The sequence below is a fragment of the Pogoniulus pusillus genome, chromosome 36 (assembly GCF_015220805.1).
Source record: "Pogoniulus pusillus isolate bPogPus1 chromosome 36, bPogPus1.pri, whole genome shotgun sequence".
NCBI lineage: Eukaryota > Metazoa > Chordata > Aves > Piciformes > Lybiidae > Pogoniulus > Pogoniulus pusillus.
This window is the reverse complement of record NC_087299.1, coordinates 3,736,639-3,754,549: the sequence shown is the minus strand read 5'-3', so window position 1 is coordinate 3,754,549 and position 17,911 is coordinate 3,736,639. Positions and strand designations below refer to the sequence as shown.

Here is a 17,911-nt window from a genome sequence, read left to right as displayed (position 1 = left end):
GCAGCCTGTGCCAGTGTCTCCCCACCCTCACTGTATAAAAATTCTTCCTCATCTCCAGTCCAGATCTCCCTTCCTCAAGCTTCAACCCATTCCCTCTTGTCCTATCAGTGCAATCTCTTGTAAAAAGTCCCTGCCCAGCTTTCTTGTAGCCCTCTTCAGGTCCTGGCAAGTTGATGCTTTTGATGTTAGTTGTTTTCTCAAGTCTGTTTCCTTTTGCCCTTACAGACATGAATGCTGCAGCACAAATGGCATCCCTTACTGCTGCTGCAGAGAGGTCTGCCTCCACTCAGATTGCTTGCTTGTTTGTTTAGCCTTCTTGTGTAGCAACTTCTGTTGGCTTCTTCCCATGCTTTGATTTCTGTGTGATCAGCAAGAGACCAGCCTCAAGCTTTGCAGAGCTGCCCAGTTACAGAGCTTTAACTGCTGCCATCGTTGCCTTGCAGCTCCTTCAGGACAGAATTCATTAAGGCCTTTGTGAAATGGCTGAAGCTGCCTGATGCTGTCTTGCCTGCCATGACAGCATTTGCTAGTGGCTTAGGAGGTGAGGGCACAGAAAGTTTTGCCCAAGTGTTGCTGAAGGATCCCATCTTGAAAGAAAACCCATCTGGCATTACCCAAGTAAGTTCATACACTCCTCTCACCCTTGTTTGCCTTGCAAGAGAGATTTGCCATTCATGTCTGTTTGCAGCTCAGGTTCTGTTTGTGCAGGGAGGGAAGCAGAATCGCTGCTGCTGGCAGGCAGAGACTTCTGAGGGGCTGTGTGGGTGGGCAGCAGCCTCCTTGTCCATAAACAGCTCAGGGAAGTGATGAAGGAGGGTCACAGTTAACTGTCTGATGAGTTAATGATAGAATCATAGAACACTGGGGGTTGGGAGTGACCTCTAAACATCATCCAGTCCAACTGCCCTGCCAGAGCAGATTCACCTAGAGCAGACCACACAGGAATTCATCCAGGTGGCTTATCAAAGCCTCCAGAGAAGGAGACTCCACAACCTCTCTGAGCAGCCTGCTCCAGGGCTCCAGCACCCTCAGAGTAAAGAAGATTCTCCTCATGTTGAGGTGGAACTTCCTGAGTTTATACCCACTGATCCTTGTCCTGTCACTGGGCACCACGGAGAAGAGACTGGCACCTTCATCCTGACAACCACCCCTCAGGTGCTTACACTGATCAGATCCCCTCTCAGCCTTCTCCAGGCTGAGCAGCCCCAGGTCTCCCAGCCTTTCTTCATTGGAGAGGTGTTGAAGACCTCATTAGCTCTCTGTTGTACTCTCTCCAGTAGATTCCTGGGACTGAGAAGCCCAGAATTGGACAAAGTATTTGTATGTCATTGATGCTTTCCCTCTAGAGAACAGAGAACTGCCAGAGTTTTTACTCTGACTGTGGTTCTGATTCATCTGTGAACCACCAAGCATGACAGGGCTGATTATCATTAGTTTCAAAGCCCCTTCACCACAGCAGCAACACAAAGCATCTCTGCATGCATGCTCCAGACAGCACCATTTCCAGAGTCACCTTTGTCTGGAGGGAAATCAGTCACTGGGATGAGTTCCTTTCACTGAGAAGGTATCAGTGAGTTGGGGACCACCTCCTCCCCTAGGCAATGGTGGAGTCCCTGTTCCTGGAAGGGTTTCGAAGCCATGGAGGTTATAGAATCATAGAATCAAGCAGGTTGGCAGAGAGCTGCAAGCTCAGCCAGCCCAACCTAGCACCCAGCCCTGCCCAACCAACCAGACCATGGCACTCAGTGCCCCAGCCAGCCTTGGCTGCAACACCTCCAGCCACACAGACTCCACCACCTCCCTGGGCAGCCCATTCCAATGCCAATCACTCTCTCTGACAACAACTTCCTAACAACATCCAGCCTCAACTTGCCCTGGCACAACTTGAGGCTGTGTCCCCTTGTTCTGTTGCTGGGTGCCTGGCAGCAGAGCCTAACCCCACCTGGCTACAGCCTCCCTGCAGGCAGCTGCAGGCAGCAATGAGCTCTGCCCTGAGCCTCCTCTGCTGCAGGCTGCACCCCCCCAGCTCCCTCAGCCTCTCCTCCCAGGGCTGTGCTCCAGGCCCCTCCCCAGCCTTGCTGCCCTTCTCTCAACACCTTCCAGCACCTCAACAGCTCTCTGCAGTGGAGGAGCCCAGAACTGGACACAGCACTCCAGGGGTGTCCTGAGCAGTGCTGAGCACAGGGGCACAAGAACCTCCCTTGTCCTGCTGCCCACACTGCTCCTGAGCCAGCCCAGGATGCCATTGGCTCTGCTGCCCACCTGGGCACTGCTGCTTCCTCTTCAGCTCCTCTCTGCCAGCACCCCCAGCTCCCTTTCTGCCTGACTGTTCTCATCCACTCTGTCCCCAGCCTGTAGTGCTGCTTGGGGTTGTTGTGGCCAAAGTGTAAAACTCTGCACTTGGCCTTGTTCAATCTCATCCCTTTGGCCTCTGCCTACCCATTTATAGAATCATAGAATCAGTCAGGGTTGGAAGGGACCACAAAGATCATCTAGTTCCAACCTCCCTGCCATGAGCAGGGACACCCTACCCTAGATCAGGCTGGCCAGATGCAGCCTGTCCAGGTCCCTCTGCAGGGCTCTCTACCCTCCCACAGCTCCACAGCTGCTCCTAGCTTGGTGTCATCTGCAAACTTACTGATGCTGGACTCAATCCCCTAGTCCAGATCATTAATAAAGATACTGAACAGTGCTGAGGGACATGGTTTAGTGGTGCCCTGGCAGTGCTGGCTGAAGGGATGGATTTGATGATCCTAAAGGTCTCTCCCAGCCAAAACAATTCCATGCTTCTATAAGGTGCTGATGCCAGAGCTGACATAAAAGAGGCAAAGCACTGCAGCATCATTCACCTTAGCTGCAGCCTCAGCACCCCCTCGCCCAGCCTCACGGTGCAGGGTGAAGAGCAAGGCAGATGCTGCTGTTGACATGCAGGATGTGGCCACTGCCACCTGTGTGCTGCACACAGGGAAATGGTGAGAGCCACCTTGCCTGCAGACAGGGCTGTGCTGTGAGTAATAACACACTCCTTGAGCAGTGGCCTGAGAGGTGTGACAACAGGGCTATGTAGGTGAGCAAGTGACAGCAGGGAGCTCCCTTGGTCACCCTGGCCAACTCCCATCCCCTTTAGATACCTTTTCTTGTTAATCCATTAAAGTCCTCAGATTATTTGCCCCTAATTACCCACACGTTGAGCAGTGGCCTGAGAGGTGTGACAACAGGGCTATGTAGGTGAGCAAGTGACAGCAGGGAGCTCCCTTGGTCACTCTGGCCAACTCCCATCCCCTTGGCTATCTTTCCTTGTTAATCCATTAAAGTCCTCAGATTATTTGCCCCTAATTACCCACACGTTGAGCAGTGGCCTGAGAGGTGTGACAACAGGGCTATGTAGGTGAAGATATGACAGCAGGGAGCTACCTTGGTCACCCTGGCCAACTCCCATCACCTTTAGATACCTTTCCTTGTTAATCCATAAAAGTCCTCAGATGATCTGCTCCAAATACCTGACAGTTAAAATGCCCAAAGCTCTGTAACCATGAGCCAGCAAAGTGCTCTCCTGGCCAAGGAGCCAGTGGTGTTCTGGGATGCATGAAGAAGAGTGAGGCCAGCAGGTCAAGGGAGGTTTTCTTGCCTCTCTGCTCTGTCCTAGTGAGGAGTATTATGTCCAGCTCTGGGTTCCCCAGTTTAAGAGAGACATGGAACTCTGGAGAAAGTCCAGTAGAGGGTCACAGACATGCTGAGGGACCTGGAGCATCTCTGTGAGGAGTAAAAGATGAGAGTCCTGGGGAGAAAAGTAGCCTGAAAGGGACCCAGCCCTGCCCAAGCAACCAGACCATGGCACTAAGTGCCCCAGCCAGGCTTGGCTTCAACACCTCCAGGCACACAGACTCCACCACCTCCCTGGGCAGCCCATTCCAATGCCAATCACTCTCTCTGCCAGGAACTTCCTCCTGACCTCCAGCCTGAACCTGCCCTGGCACAGCTTGAGACTGTGTCCCCTTGTACTGTCTTGTTGGTCCCTTCCAGCCCACAGCATTCTGTGATTCTGTGGTTGAATCTCCATCCCTGGAAGTGTTTAAAAGCTGCAGAGGTGTGGTGCTGAGAGACATGGGTTAGCCTCAGCCCTGGTAGAGTTAGAGAATGGTTGGACCAGATAAGCTTAAAGGTCTTTGCCAACCTAAATCATAGAATCAGCCAGGTTGGAAGAGAGCTCCAAGCTCAGCCAGCCCAACCTAGCACCCAGCCCTGTCCAGTCAACCAGAGCATGGCACTAAATGCCCCAGCCAGGCTTTTTTTGATTAACCAAATCCTTCAGGGACTGTACCCACAGCACACAGTCTGTGAGGGCAGTATGAGAAGGCAGCACAACAAAAAAGGGAGGTGGAGGAGTGATGACAGGAGAAAAAATGCTGCAAGTTCTTCTTGTGAATGATTTCTGTTTGCTCTGAGCATATGTAGACTACAGACTGCCCTCTGTCTTCCTACCCACATGTGATGTGCATCAGAAGCTCTCTGGGGATGAGGAAATGGAGTTTGAATCATAGACTCACAGAATGGCTCAGGTTGGAAGGGAGCTCAGAGGTCATTTACTTCAAGCTCCTTGCCACGGGCAGGGACACCTCTCAGCTAGACTTGGCTGCTCAGGGCCTCATCCAACCTGGCCTTGAACACCCTCAGTGAGGAGGCATCCACAACCTCCCTGGGCAGCCTATTCCAGAGTCTCACCACACTCATACTGCAGAACTTCTTCCTCAGCTCCACTCTAACCCTACCCTCCCTCATCTTTGAACCATTCCCCCTTGTTCTGTCTAGACACCCTCAGGAAAAGTCCCTCTGCAGCCTTCCTATAGGATCCCTTCAGCTATTCATTTGAATCCTAAAGGATCCCTTCAGCTATTTGAATCCCAAAGGATCCCTTCAGCTATTTGAAGGCATCTTTAAGATCCTCCTGAAGTCTTCTCTTCTCCAAGCTGAACACCCTCAGCTGGCAGCAATTTGCAGAGCTAGCAGAGACTGATACCAAAGATCCTTTCCCTTACTCTCTGAGCTTTGCCAATTGTATGGGTTGGAATCTTGTGCAGAGAGTTCACAGGGAGAGTCAAAACAAACCTGAAATACATTAACTGCTGCTTAGAGGAAGAAAACAAACTACTTGTGAGCTAATCTAATCACTGCTGATTGCTTGCTGGCTGACTGCACAGTAGTACGTGCAGAGCCCAGACCAAGTGGGAATAGCTGAGAGTGCTCCTTGGCACAGATGCCATAAAAACAGTAGTTCCTGTTTATCACCTGATTGCCTCTATCCATCCCTCACCTTTTGAAATGCACAGATGCAAAGGCTTAGGCCAGGATTTAAAAGGGCTTATTTGATGTGTTGGGTGATGAAAAGGAGCCAGCTGGCAGCCTAGAAGGTAGCTGTGTGCTGGGCTGCATCAGAAGTGTGGCCAGCAGGATAGGCAGGGGATTGTGCCCCTCTGCTCTGCTCTACTGACACCCAACCTGCAGCACTGCATCCAGTTCTGGTGTCCCCAACACAAGAAGAACATGGAAGTGTTTGAGTGGCTCCAAGGGAGGGCATGAAGATGACCAGAGGGCTGCAGCACCTCTCCTGTAGGGACAGTCTGCAAGAGTTGGGGCTGTTCAGCTTGGAGAAGAGAAGGCTCCAGGGAGAACTTAGAGCTGCCTTCCAGTACCTGCAGGGGGCTGCAGGAGATCTGGGGAGGGACTTCTGACAAAGGCTTGGAGAGACAGGAATGGCTTTGAACTGGAAGAGGGGAGATTGAGAATGGAGATTAGGAAGAAACTTTAGAGTGAGGGTGGGGAGACACTGGCACAGGCTGCGCAGGGAGGCTGTGGATGCCCCCTCTCTGGAGATGTTCAAGGCCAGGCTAGATGAGGCCTTGAGCATCCTGGTGCAGTGGGAGGTGTCCCCACCCATGGCAGGGGGTTGGAACTGGGTGGTCTTTGAGGTTCCTCCCAACCCAACCCATTCTATGACTGATATTTGGCTTAGCAGTGACCTGGCAGTGCTGGGCTGGGGGTTGGACTCGACAACCATAAAGATCTCTTCCAAGCAAAATGAATCAGTGATGCTCTGAAACAGGAGAGCCTCTCCTCATTTAAAATGATCCTCAGGGCCCAGGCTCTTCTATTTCCTTGGACAGCATCACCACTTTGCCCCTCACCTAGCAGCTGGATAAGGATTCAGTTTCTCTCTCCCACCCTTCTCGTGTGACAGGGGAGAGATTGGAGCTCCTGCTGAGGAGCTTACCAGCACTAATAACCACAAACCCTTTGGCAGCCTCCTCCAACTTTGCCTGAACGTTTTCTGCTTCCAGAGGGCTGCAGGATTCCTTGGAAAATTCAGCCATGCTTTATTTGTATGTAGGAGAGGGGAGCAGGCAGAGTGAGCTAGTGCTTAGTGCTGCAGTTACATCAAGTGACAGAGAGAACACAGCAGCAGCACAAACCCTGGCTCCTGGTTTTGTTGTCCTGGCTTTGTCCATAGAAACCATCTCTTGGATCAGTTTGGGTTCCTGATTTTGTTATGGTGAAGAGCCAACACAGGAGTTGAGTCCCTCAATTTATGACCATCTGTCCCCCTCCCCTTGACAGATGGTCCTAAATTATCACTTGTTCTGTTTCTGAGCACTGGATCCCAAAAGAACTAAGTGCCAGTTCAGCCTTGCCACCCAGAGCTGTGTGTTCCAGCAGTGCCAAAGTAAACAGCAGCCACTGGGCCACCAGAGTGGCATCCAAACCTGTTGAACATAGGAAAATAGGAGCACTCATAGGCTGTCACACAACCACGGGGTGGTAGGGTTGGAAGGGACCTCTGGAGATCATCTAGAAATTGGAAGTGACCTCTAGAGATCATCTGGAGTTGGAAGTGACCTCTGGAGATCATCTGGAGTTGGAAGTGACCTCTGGAGGTCATCTAGAATTGGAAAGGACCTCTGGAGATCATCTGGAGTTGGAAGTGACCTCTGGAGGTCATCTAGAATTGGAAGTGAACTTCTGGAGGTCATCTAGAATTGGAAGGGGCCTCTGGAGATCATCTAGAATTGGAAGGGACCTCTGGAGGTCATCTAGAATTGGAAAGAACTTCTGGAAGTCATCTAGAATTGGAAGGGACCCCCAGAGATCATCTAGTCCAACCCACAACCCACATTCAGAGATTCATAGAATGGTTTGGGTTGGAAGAGACCTTAAAGCTCAGCCAGTTCCAACCCCCCTGCCATAGGCAGGGACACCTCCCACTAGATCAAGTTGCTCAAGGCCATATCCAACCTGTCCTCCAGCCTACACCAGCTTCCCTGGACAACCTGTCCCAGTGCCTCACCACCCTCATGAGGAAGAATTTCTTCCTCATGTCTGATCTCAGTGCAGCTTCTTCCTGTTTGCAGCCATCAACCCTTGCCCTGCCAAATCGTGGAAGGCTGCTCTAAGTTCTTCCCAGAAGTTCTTCCCCATGAGGGTAGTGAAGCACTGGAACAGGTTGGCCAGAGAAGCTGTGGAGGCTCCAAGCTTGGAGGCCAGGTTGGATGAGGCCTTGAGCCAGTGGGAGGTGTCCCTGCCCATGGCAGGGGGTTGGAACTGGATGATCTTGAAGGTCCCTTCCAACCCAAAGCATTCTGTGATGCTGTCATTCTTTGGGGTGAGGGTGCTGGAGCCCTGGGGCAGGCTGTCCAGAGAGGCTGTGGAGTCTCCTTCTCTGCAAGGATTCCACATGCACCTGGCCATTGTGACTGTGAGAGTTGGGGCTGCTCAGCCTGCAGAAGAGAAGGCTCTGGGTGAACCTTCTAGTGGCCTTCAAGGACCTGAATGAGGGCAGCAGGAGAGCTGGGGAGGGACTTTTGACAAGGGCTGGGAGTGGCAGGCTGAGAGGGAATGGATTGAAGCTGGAGAAGGGCAGATTGAGGCTGGAGATGAGGAAGAACTTAGTGCCATGGTCTAGTTGACTGGCTAGGGCTGGGTGCTAGGTTGGGCTGGATGATCTTGGAGGTCTCTTCCAGCCTGGTTGATTCTATGATGATGATGATTCTATGATGAGGAAGAAATTTTTGACAGTGAGGGTGATGAGACTGTGGAACAGGTTGCCCAGGGAGGTGTTCAGGGCCAGGCTGGATGAGACCTTGAGCACCCTGGGCTAGTGCCAGGTGTCCCTGCCTATAGCAGTGGGGTTGGAACTGGAGGATGTTTGAGACCCTTTCCAACCCAAACCATTCTATGAATGCTGGGCAACCTGCCCTGGCTGTGACCCTGCTTTTGGCAGGGGGTTGGACTTGAAGATCCCTTCCAACCCAAACCATTTGATTCTGTACTTTTGGTACCTCCAGACAAACAGCATCAGTTTTAACTTGAGTATTCTTTCCCTTCCAGGACCTTCTGGCCTTTTCTCTTCGGGATGGTGAGTTCCCCACTTCTTCCCCTGCCTTTATATCTGATCCTTTCAAATGCTTGCAAAGCTGAAGGTGCCAGCTGATTTTATTTTAGCTCAGCTCTCTTCCTGGCAAAAGCAGCAGACTCCTTCCCTGCATCCACTGCAGGAAAAAGGCAATAATTAAATTGGCAGGATTAATAATGCTGATAAAAATTGAGCAACTCTTCAGCTCCTTCACGTGCCAGAAAAGTGTGTGTGTGTGTCATGGCAGAGAAGGTCTGACCTGGGAGGCTGTAGCCAGGTGGGGTTGGGCTCTTCTGCCAGGCAATCAGCAACAGGATAAGGGGACCCAGTCTCAAGTTGTGCCAGGGAAGGTCAGGGCTGGATGTTAGGAGAAGTTGTTGGCAGAGAGAGTGATGAGGGCAATGAGGCTGGGCAGAGGTCTGGCAAACATGACCTGTGAGGAGCAGCTGAGAGAGCTGGGGGTGTTTAGTCTGGAGAAGAAGAGGCTGAGAGGGGACCTTAGTGCCCTCTACAGCTACCTAAAAGGAGGTTGTGGTGAGGTTGGAGCTGTCTCTTCTCCCCAGTTACTAATGCTAGAAGAGAGGAAATGGCCTCAAGTTGCATCAGGGGAGGTTTAGGTTGGATGTTGGAAGTTCTTTGCTGAGCAGGTGGTCAGGCACTGGCACAGGCTGCCCAGGGAGGTGGTGGAGTCACCATGCCTGGAGGTGTTTAAGAGGAGAGTGGCTGTGGTGCTGGTGGCTATGGTCTGGTGATGAAGGCTGCTGGGATGAAGGTTGGACTGGCCGATCCTGGTGGTCACAGTATCACAGTATCACCAAGGTTGGAAGAGACCTCACAGATCATCAAGTCCAACCCTTTAGCACAGAGCTCAAGGCCAGACCATGGCACCAAGTGCCACGTCCAGTCCTGCCTTGAACAGCTCCAGGGACGGCGACTCCACCACCTCCCCGGGCAGCCCATTCCAGTGTCCAATGACTCTCTCAGGGAAGAACTTTCTCTGGTCCTTTGCAACCAGAGCGATTCATTTGCATTGGAATGGGCTGCCCAGGGAGGTGGTGGAGTCACCATCCCTGGAGGTGTTTAAAGCCTGGCTGGGGCACTGAGTGCCATGGTCTGGTTGACTGGCCAGGGCTGGGTGCTAGGTTGGACTGGCTGAGCTTGGAGCTCTCTTCCAACCTGAATGATTCTATGATTTCTGTGATTCACCCAGAAGGGTCTTGGCAGGTTTGAGAAGTGAGCCAGTGACAGCTGCCTGAAGTTCAACAAGGCACAGGACAAAGTCCTGCATTAAGGTTGGGCCAATCCCAGGCACAAATCCAAGTGGATGCAGAGTGGGTTGAGAGCAGCTCTAAAGGAGATTTGGGGGTGCTGGTTGCTGAGAAGCTCCCCAGGAGCCAGCAGTGCCCTCATGCAGCCCAGCAGGCAGCTGTGTGCTGGGATGCAGCCAGAGGAGTGTGGGCAGCAGGGCAGGAGAGAGGATTCTGTTCCTTGGCTCTGCTCTGCTGAGACCTCACCTCCAATCCTGCCTCCAGGGCTGCTGAACCCAGCACAAGGAGGACACAGAGCTGTGGAGTGAGGCCAGAGGAGGCCACAAAGATGATCCCAGGGCTGCAGCAGCTCTGCTAGCCTGAGGGAGCTGAGGGTATTTGGCCAAGAGAAGACCCTGGGGGTACCTCAGAGCTGCCTGCCAGTGCCTGAAGGGATCCTGCAGGAAGGCTGCTGAGGGTGTCTGGAGACAGGACAAGGAGGAAAGGTTTGAAGCTGAGGGAGAGCAGGGTTAGAGTGGAGCTGAGGAAGAAGTTCTGCAGTATGAAGGCAGTGAGACACTGGCACAGGTTGCCCAGGGAGTTGTGGATGCCTCCTCCTTGGAGGTGTTCAAAGCCAGGCTGGATGAGGCCTTGAGCAGCCAAGTCTAGCTGAGAGGTGTCCCTGCCCATGGCTGGGAGGTTGGAGCAGATAATCTCTGAGCTCCCTTCCAACCTGACCCATTCTGTGATTCTATGACAAACAAAACCCAAACCCATCCAAGGAATAAATCCTTGGGGGGGGAGGCTCCTGTGAAACCCCTTGATGAACAAATGTGATTTCCCTCCTCTCTTCTATTTGCCCTACACCAATGTTCTGCTTTGCTCTCCATACCCTGGGTTAGTCTGATCAAATGAATGAACAAAATGCTCCTTGCTGCCTCTCACCACTGGCCTTGCCCAAATCTCTCTGTTTTAACACCAGAAAGAAGTGGCTGCCTGCTGCTCCACCTCTTTCACTGCATGCCAAAGCACACCAGCTTTGTTCTTGCTTGGTTTTGCATGGCCAGTTGACAAAGTCAGTTGTTGCTGGAGTTTCAAAGCAATCTCTTTCCAGGCTTGGCTGACTTAGTGCCAAGCTGGCTAAGGAGTAAAGCTGAGCTGTGTGTGAGCAGACAGCAGGCACGAAAGCTCCTGCTCTTCAGGCACCTGCTTGGGCTTTCCAGACGTGACACCTAGCAAGGATGAAGCAAAGAGAAATGCTGATCTCGTTTCTCAACAGAGCCCAGAGCTTTTGCAAAGCCTTCCCAGGCAGTCTGCTATCTTGGTAATGATGGTAATAAATAAGTAAAGCTCAGAGGTTGCCATGGGCCATGTCAGATCTACGTGCAGCGGGTCTCAAATGCGCGGGCAGGGAAGCAGAGGATCAGTAAGGCTGGAAGGGACCTCAGGGATCATCTCCTCCAACCTCCCTGCCATGGGCAGGGACACCTCTCAGCTAGACTTGGCTGCTCAAGGCCTCATCCAACCTGGCCTTGAACACCTCCAGGGAGGTTGTGGAGCACAGAAGCACAGAATGTGATCTTTGATCACATTCTGTGCTTCTGTGCTCCACAACCTCCCTGGCCAACCTGTGCCAGTGTCTCACCACCCTCAACCTGTGCCAGTGTCTCACCACCCTCACTGCAAAGAACCCTTTCCTAACATCCACTTTCAATCTCCCCTCTGCCACTTCAAACCCATTCCTCCTCCTCCTCTCATTATCAGACCTTGTCAATAGTCCCTCCCCAGCCCTCCTGCAGCCCCCTTCAGATCCTGCAAGGCCACTCCAAGGTCTCCTCCAAGCCTTCTCTTCTCCAGGCTGCACAGCCCCAACTCTCTCAGCCTGTGCTCAGAGCAGAGCTGCTGCAGCCCTCTCAGCATCTTGGTGGCCTCCTCTGGGCTGGCTCCAACACTTCCATGTCCTGCTTGTGCTGGGGGCTCCAGAACTGCCCCCAGGAGTGCAGGTGGGGTCTGAGGAGAGCAGAGCCAAGGGGCAGAATCCCCTCTCTTGCCCTGTGCCCACACTGCTCTTGCTGCAGCCCAGCACAGGGTTGCTCTCTGGGCTGCACTCACACTGCCAGCAGTGGTACAGTCCTTTGCACTGGTGCATAGTAGAGGTGTCTTGGCTCATGCTACCCATATCTAGATTTGATATTTCCAGTTAGGACTGCTCTCATTGCAGCATTTCTTTGTTAGAGGCAACCTGTCACAGGATGCTAGAGGTTGGAAGGGACTTCCAGAGATCTTTAGGAAGAAGTTGTTTGCAGTGAGGGTGGTGAGACAATGGCACAGGTTGCCCAGGGAGGTCGTGGAGCACAGAAGCACCCAATGTGATCAAAGATGACATTGGGTGCTTCTGTGCTTCACAACCTCCCTGGAGGTGTTCAAGGCCAGGTTGGATGAGGCCTTGAGCAGCCTGTTCTAGTGGGAGGTGTCCCTGCCTATGGCAGGAAGGTTGGAACTGGCTGAGCTCTGAGGTCCCTTCCAGCCTAAACCATTCTATGATCAATTGAGTCCAACCCCTCTGCCAGAGCAGGATCATTCAATCTAGCTCAGGTCACACAAGAACACATCCAGACAGGGCTTGAAAGTCTCCAGAGGAGGAGACACCACAGAGCCAAAAGAGGATGAGAACCCAAGAATTTATGTCCTTTGTCTGCCACAGAGGCAACTTTCTGCTGTAGTGACTCTTCTGCAGAGCAGGAGGATTTCCAGTCCTGGAGTCACAGAATGGGTTGGATTGGAAAGGACTTTAAAGATCATCCAGGTCCAAACCCTCTGCCACCTTCCAGTAGCCCAGGTTGTTCAAGGCCTCACCCAACATGTCTTTGGACACTTCCAGGCTCAGAACCTGCAGTTTTCCATGGATCACTCCTCCCCAGTTGTGTCCCTTCACTTTTTAACCCTGTGCCATGCAGGCTGACTCATTTCTTGCCTTCCCTCTCTTGAAGGCTACTACGACGCTCGAGCGAGGGTGCTGATCTGCCACATCACCTGGCTGCTGAGAATCCCCTTGGAGGAGCTGGATGTCCTGGAGGCATCTCTGCTTGAGAGCCTGAAAGATCAAAAAGAGGAAGAATCAGAGTAAGAATATTTGGGTTGGTGATGGGATGGAGAAATAGAGCTGGAGCTGGAAAGCTCAGCAGTGATGTCTTGGGCCTCAGCCAGGTCTCTGGACTTGGGGAGGATTGCAGAGCCCTCCCAGCACTTCAGCTGCACTGAGTCACAGAATGTTAACTGGAAGGGACCTCTAAGAACACTGAGTGCAACCTCCTGTCAGACCAGGATGACCTAGGGCAGGTCACACAGGAACACATCCACGAGGGTCTTGAATGTCTCCAGAGCAGGAGACTCCACAACCTCTCTGGGCAGCCTGCTCCAGGGTTCCTGCACCCTCACTGTGAGGAAGATTCTCCTCAAGTTGAGGTGGAACTTCCTGTGTTCCATCTTCTACCCACTGTTCCTTGTCCTGTCACTGGGCACCACTGAGAAGAGCCTGGCACCTTCACCCTGACTCCCACCCCTCAGACATTGCTCAGACCCCTCTCAGCCTTCTCTTCTCCAGACTGGAGCCCCAAGTCTCTCCCTTTCTTCATAGGAGAGATGTTCAAGTCCCTTCATCATCCAAGCAGCTCTCAGAGTTGAGACCCAAGCTTGAGAGCTGCTCTGAACTGCCTCATCTCCTTGTTCCACTTTCCAGCACTATGGATTGTGGTTAAAGGCATCAGCAGCTATGCAGAGACAAAAGATCTCTGCAGAGAGCCCTTGCAGGCCACACAACATTCCAAAGAGAGGTGGAAGTGTCTCTTGCAGGATGATGCTCTGAAAAATGCCAGGATTAGACCCTCAGCTGCTGACCTTCTATGGATTTGTTCTTCTCCATCCTGTTTGGCAGCTTAACTGTAGTCTAGAGACAGCCTTAGGAGTCAAGAGAGACAGCTTCTGAGGACAGCAATCTGCATCTCCACCTGCTTCCAGACCTGACTCCTGATTCTTTGCCACCAATGAACAGCCAAAATCTGGCTAGCTCTGAGAAATGTGGGGAGGTTTTCTTTCTTTCCACTTCTCAGGCAGGCATTGTGTGGAGGTTTAGCAATCTGTAAGGCAGTAAACATCTCCAGGGTGGACTTTTAATGTTTCTCTCTGTCAGCTCAGCAAACAGCTTGTCAGACCAACCCCAGTGCTAATAGAGGCTTTAATCAGCGTCCCTGGCACAGTGCAGCTCAGGTGTGGGGCCCAGCATGTGACACAGGGAGCTTTCTGTCATGCATTTCTTCAAGTCAAGCTTAACTTTACAGCACACTGTAAAAAGGGAAAGCCAAAATGATCTCAGAGCTCACATAGTGCTGAACAGGAGATGTTTTGATGTGCAGGAGCAAGGTTGGTAGTAATGGAGACTGTTTTGCTGGGGCTTGTGAAAACAAACTCAAACCAGGGCCACCCCTTGAGTGCTGTGTCCAGTTGTGAGCTCCTGAATTGCAGAGAGCTGTTGAGGTGCTGGGAGGTGTCCAGAGAAGGGCAGCAAGGCTGGGGAGGGTCCTGGAGCACAGCCCTGTGAGGAGAGGCTGAGGGAGCTGGGGGGGTGCAGCCTGCAGCAGAGGAGGCTCAGGGCAGAGCTCATTGCTGCCTGCAGCTGCCTGCAGGGAGGCTGTAGCCAGGTGGGGTTGGGCTCTGCTGCCAGGCAGCCAGCAACAGAAGAAGGGGACTCAGGCTGAAGCTGTGCCAGGGCTTTTTACTGATGCTTGTTAGCAGGAGGTTTTACCTCTGCCTTTGCTGCTGGGAATGTTGGCCTGGAGCCCAGACCCTGCAAGGTTAAATGTTTCATCAGCTCCAGACCAATGCTCCAAACACTTCAATCCGTTTAACTAGCACAAAACATGGCTTGGCTTGGAGGTGGGAACCTCTTCTTTGTACATAGACCTGTAAGAAACCAGAAAACATGATGTCAGCTGCTCCCCAACCTGCACTCCTGCCACTCTGTTATAAAACAACCTGAAATGGCATCGAGAAAAGCCCTCTCCAAACATCATTTGTGGCTCAGGCAGGAAGCTGCACATCCAAGATCAGTGAGGGCAGAGAAGAGGCAGTTAATTAACCACAGTGGATAAAAAGCAGCCTGGTAATCGAGTGATAATTGTGATGGCAGAAGCAACTGTCAGAAGCAGTTGGAGCAGCTAGGGAAGGGAGGCAGTGACAGGTAAAAACTCCTCCTGACAGCAGCTCTCCTGACTCTACCTTCAGGCAAGATGTAGCTGCAAACTCTCTTTTTCAACCCACAGGACTCAGGCTCCCTGGAGGTGTTCAGGACCAGGTTGGATGAGGCCCTAAGCAATCTGTTCTAGTGAGAGGTGTCCCTGCCTATAGCAGGAGGTTAGAACTGGCTGAGCTCTGAGGTCCCTTCCAACCTAAACCATTCTGTGATTCTATGGTCCCCTTCAGGCAGCTGTTTTCAGCTGCAGAGGCTGATGCAGGATGGGGTTTTGGAGGGTCTCTGTCTCTGTGCCATGCAGGTCTGTGGAACCTCTGCCACTGACTGCAGGGATTTCACTCTCTGAGCTGCCTCCTCCTCCTGCTGCCTGGGGCAAAGCTGCACCTTGTTTGGGCCTCCTCTACAACTGGCTTTATCAATATGCTTAGGGTGTTCCAGGGTGGATTAGGCAATTATATGGATCATGAAAATCCACAATTAGGCTGGGATTAAAAGGGGAAACGATCCAAGTTTGGATGCAAGATAACATCCTCATCTCTTAAGGCACAGCTGTAGGAGCAGGCTGGAAGGAAGCCTCCTCTCTGAACAACTTTCCCCCTCCAGTGCCCTCTCTCTTTCTCTAACGTGGGAAGTAAGAGAGCAAACAAAAGCAGAGCCTAGGAGGAGATCTTTGCTTCTTTTAGGTTTCTGAGAAGCCTCTTAACATGCAGCTTAAAAAGCACCCAGAGAAATGAGCTCAGGGCTGTGTTTGCTACTGATGAGGTCGTTAGACTGCGATGTGCAATTAGAAAGCAGCTCAATAGAAGCACTCCTGGTGTAAAAGAGTTTCATTTCCTCTCTGCTGGCACAAATGATCCTCGTTCCTTTTTGTTTCAAGCACTTCCCTGCTTCCTCTTGGCCTTTTTTTGTGGTGGTTGTGGTTGGTTGGTTGGTTGGTTGTTTTTTTAAGGCACTGCAGTGGTTATTGAAACGTTTTTGACTCTCTTGTTTCTTTCTTTTTACAAGCTTCAGCCCTCTTAGGAAGGGGGTTCCAAGTAAGTAACATCTGTTGGCTTTTGTCAGCAATTGAATCAGTGGGAAGCTGTAGGGTTTATGTCCATGCTCATAAATCTGTGCCTGTTGTCACAGCCCACACCTGCATGCTCCTTCTTCACTGGTCCCAGCAGAGGAATTGCAGTCAGGAGAGTAAAAGGCAGCTCTGATGCAGCATTGTAACCTGTCAGGCTTTCCCATCAGCTTTTCTTCTTGTCTTCCCCCACCCAGAACTGCAGAAGCCTCAAGAAAGAAGAAGGAAAGGAGAAGAAAGCTGAAGAGATACCTGCTGATTGGCTTGGCAAGCGTTGGGGGTGGAACAGTGATCGGTGAGGCTGCCCTCGGCCTCTGGGGGATGTACCCTGAGGAGGGCCACAAAGATGATCCCAGGGCTGGAGCAGCTCTGCTGTGGGGACAGGCTGAGGGAGCTGGGGGTGTGCAGAAGAGAAGCTCTAAGGGGGGACCTTCGAGCTGCCCTGCCTGTACCTGAAGGGGACACAGAGCTGCTGGAGTGAGTCCAGAGGAGGCCACAAAGATGATCCCAGGGCTGGAGCAGCTCTGCTAGCCTGAGGGAGCTGAGGGTACTTGGCCAAGAGAAGACTCTGGGGGCACCTTAGAGCTGCTGCCAGTACCTGAAGGGATCCTACAGGAAGGCTGCAGAGGGACTTCTGCTGAAGGTGTCTGGGGACAAAGCCAAGGGGGAATGGTTTGAAGCTGAGGGAGAGCAAGGCTAGACTGGAGCTGAGGAAGAAGTTCTTCAGCATGAGGGTGGTGAGACACTGCAATAGGCTGCCCAGGGAGGTTGTGGATACCTCTTCCCTGGAGGTGTTCAAGGCCAGGCTGGGTGAGGCCTTGAGCAGCCAAGTCTAGAGAGGTGTCCCTGCCCATGGGGGAGATGATCTCTGAGCTCCCTTCCAACCCATCCTGGGAGTGATTCTCTTATTCTCTCAGTAGCACTCCCAGTACTCAGCCAGCCCAGGGAGATGCCTGCCAGGTTTTTGTGGGTGCTTTGCTGATGTCACTGCTTGCACCCTCAGGCCTGACAGGGGGTCTGGCTGCCCCCCTGGTTGCTGCAGGAGCTGCTACCATCATCGGGAGCGCTGGAGCAGCCGCTCTGGCTTCCACTGCTGGGATTGCTGTCATGGCATCACTGTTTGGAGCAGCTGGAGCTGGGCTGACTGGTAAGAGAGTGAGCACACATTTCCCAGCTAGGGAGGGCCAGGATCAGGCCTGAATGCAGAGCTAGAGGCTTAGCTGAGCTCTGCAGAGCAAAGGAAGCAAGCTGAGGTGAATTTTCCTTTCAGTGCTGATTAAGAGGCTGTGCAGCCCCTGAAGACCAAGTGGAAAAGTAGTGTTTGGTTTGTGGCTGATGAAGGCAATTAGAGCTTGCTGCTCTGCTTCAAAGGATGCTGCTGTGGAGAGCAGCAGCTGCTACAGCTGATGTGCAGCAGCAAAAAAAAGCCTTCTGCTGGGGCTCCCTCCAGTCCCACAAGCTCAGATTTCGTGTTGGCTCCATACCAAGCTCTAAGTAACAGAGGGACTGGCTGAAGGCTTTGGAAAGGAAAACAACCCAAGCTAAATTACCAAGGGGTTGCTTACAAGCCAGCCACATCCTGGGCTGCATCAAAAGAAGCATGGCCAGCAGGGTGAGAGAGGGGATTCTGCCCCTCTGCTCCTGTGACACCCCACTGGCAGCACTGTAGGCTCCCAACACAAGAAGGACATGGAGCTGCTGGTGAAGGTCCAGAGGAGGGTCACAGAGATGGGCTGGGGAGGGTCACAGGATAGGCTGAGGGAGTTTGGGCTGTTCAGCCTGGAGAAGAGAGACCTTAGAGCAGCTTTCCAGTACCTGAAAGGGGCTCCAGGAGAGCTGGAGAGGGACTTTTTCTAAGGGGCTGTGGTGATAGGAGGAGGGGCAATGGTTTGAAACTGGAGCAGAAGAGATTTAGACTGGACATTAGGAAGAAATTCTTTACAATG

General features: G+C 52.3%; 1 protein-coding gene across 1 annotated transcript in view; it reads left to right on the top strand.

Annotated features, from left to right (window-relative positions):
- Positions 1–17,911, top strand: part of TMCO4 (transmembrane and coiled-coil domains 4) — a 47,811-nt gene that overhangs the window by 5,622 nt on the left and 24,278 nt on the right. The window contains exons 3-7 of the mRNA XM_064172357.1: positions 444–618; positions 8,380–8,407; positions 12,642–12,774; positions 16,163–16,260; positions 16,969–17,112. Of these exons, the coding sequence (XP_064028427.1) occupies positions 444–618; positions 8,380–8,407; positions 12,642–12,774; positions 16,163–16,260; positions 16,969–17,112 (578 nt within the window). The remainder of the gene's footprint in view (positions 1–443; positions 619–8,379; positions 8,408–12,641; positions 12,775–16,162; positions 16,261–16,968; positions 17,113–17,911) is intronic.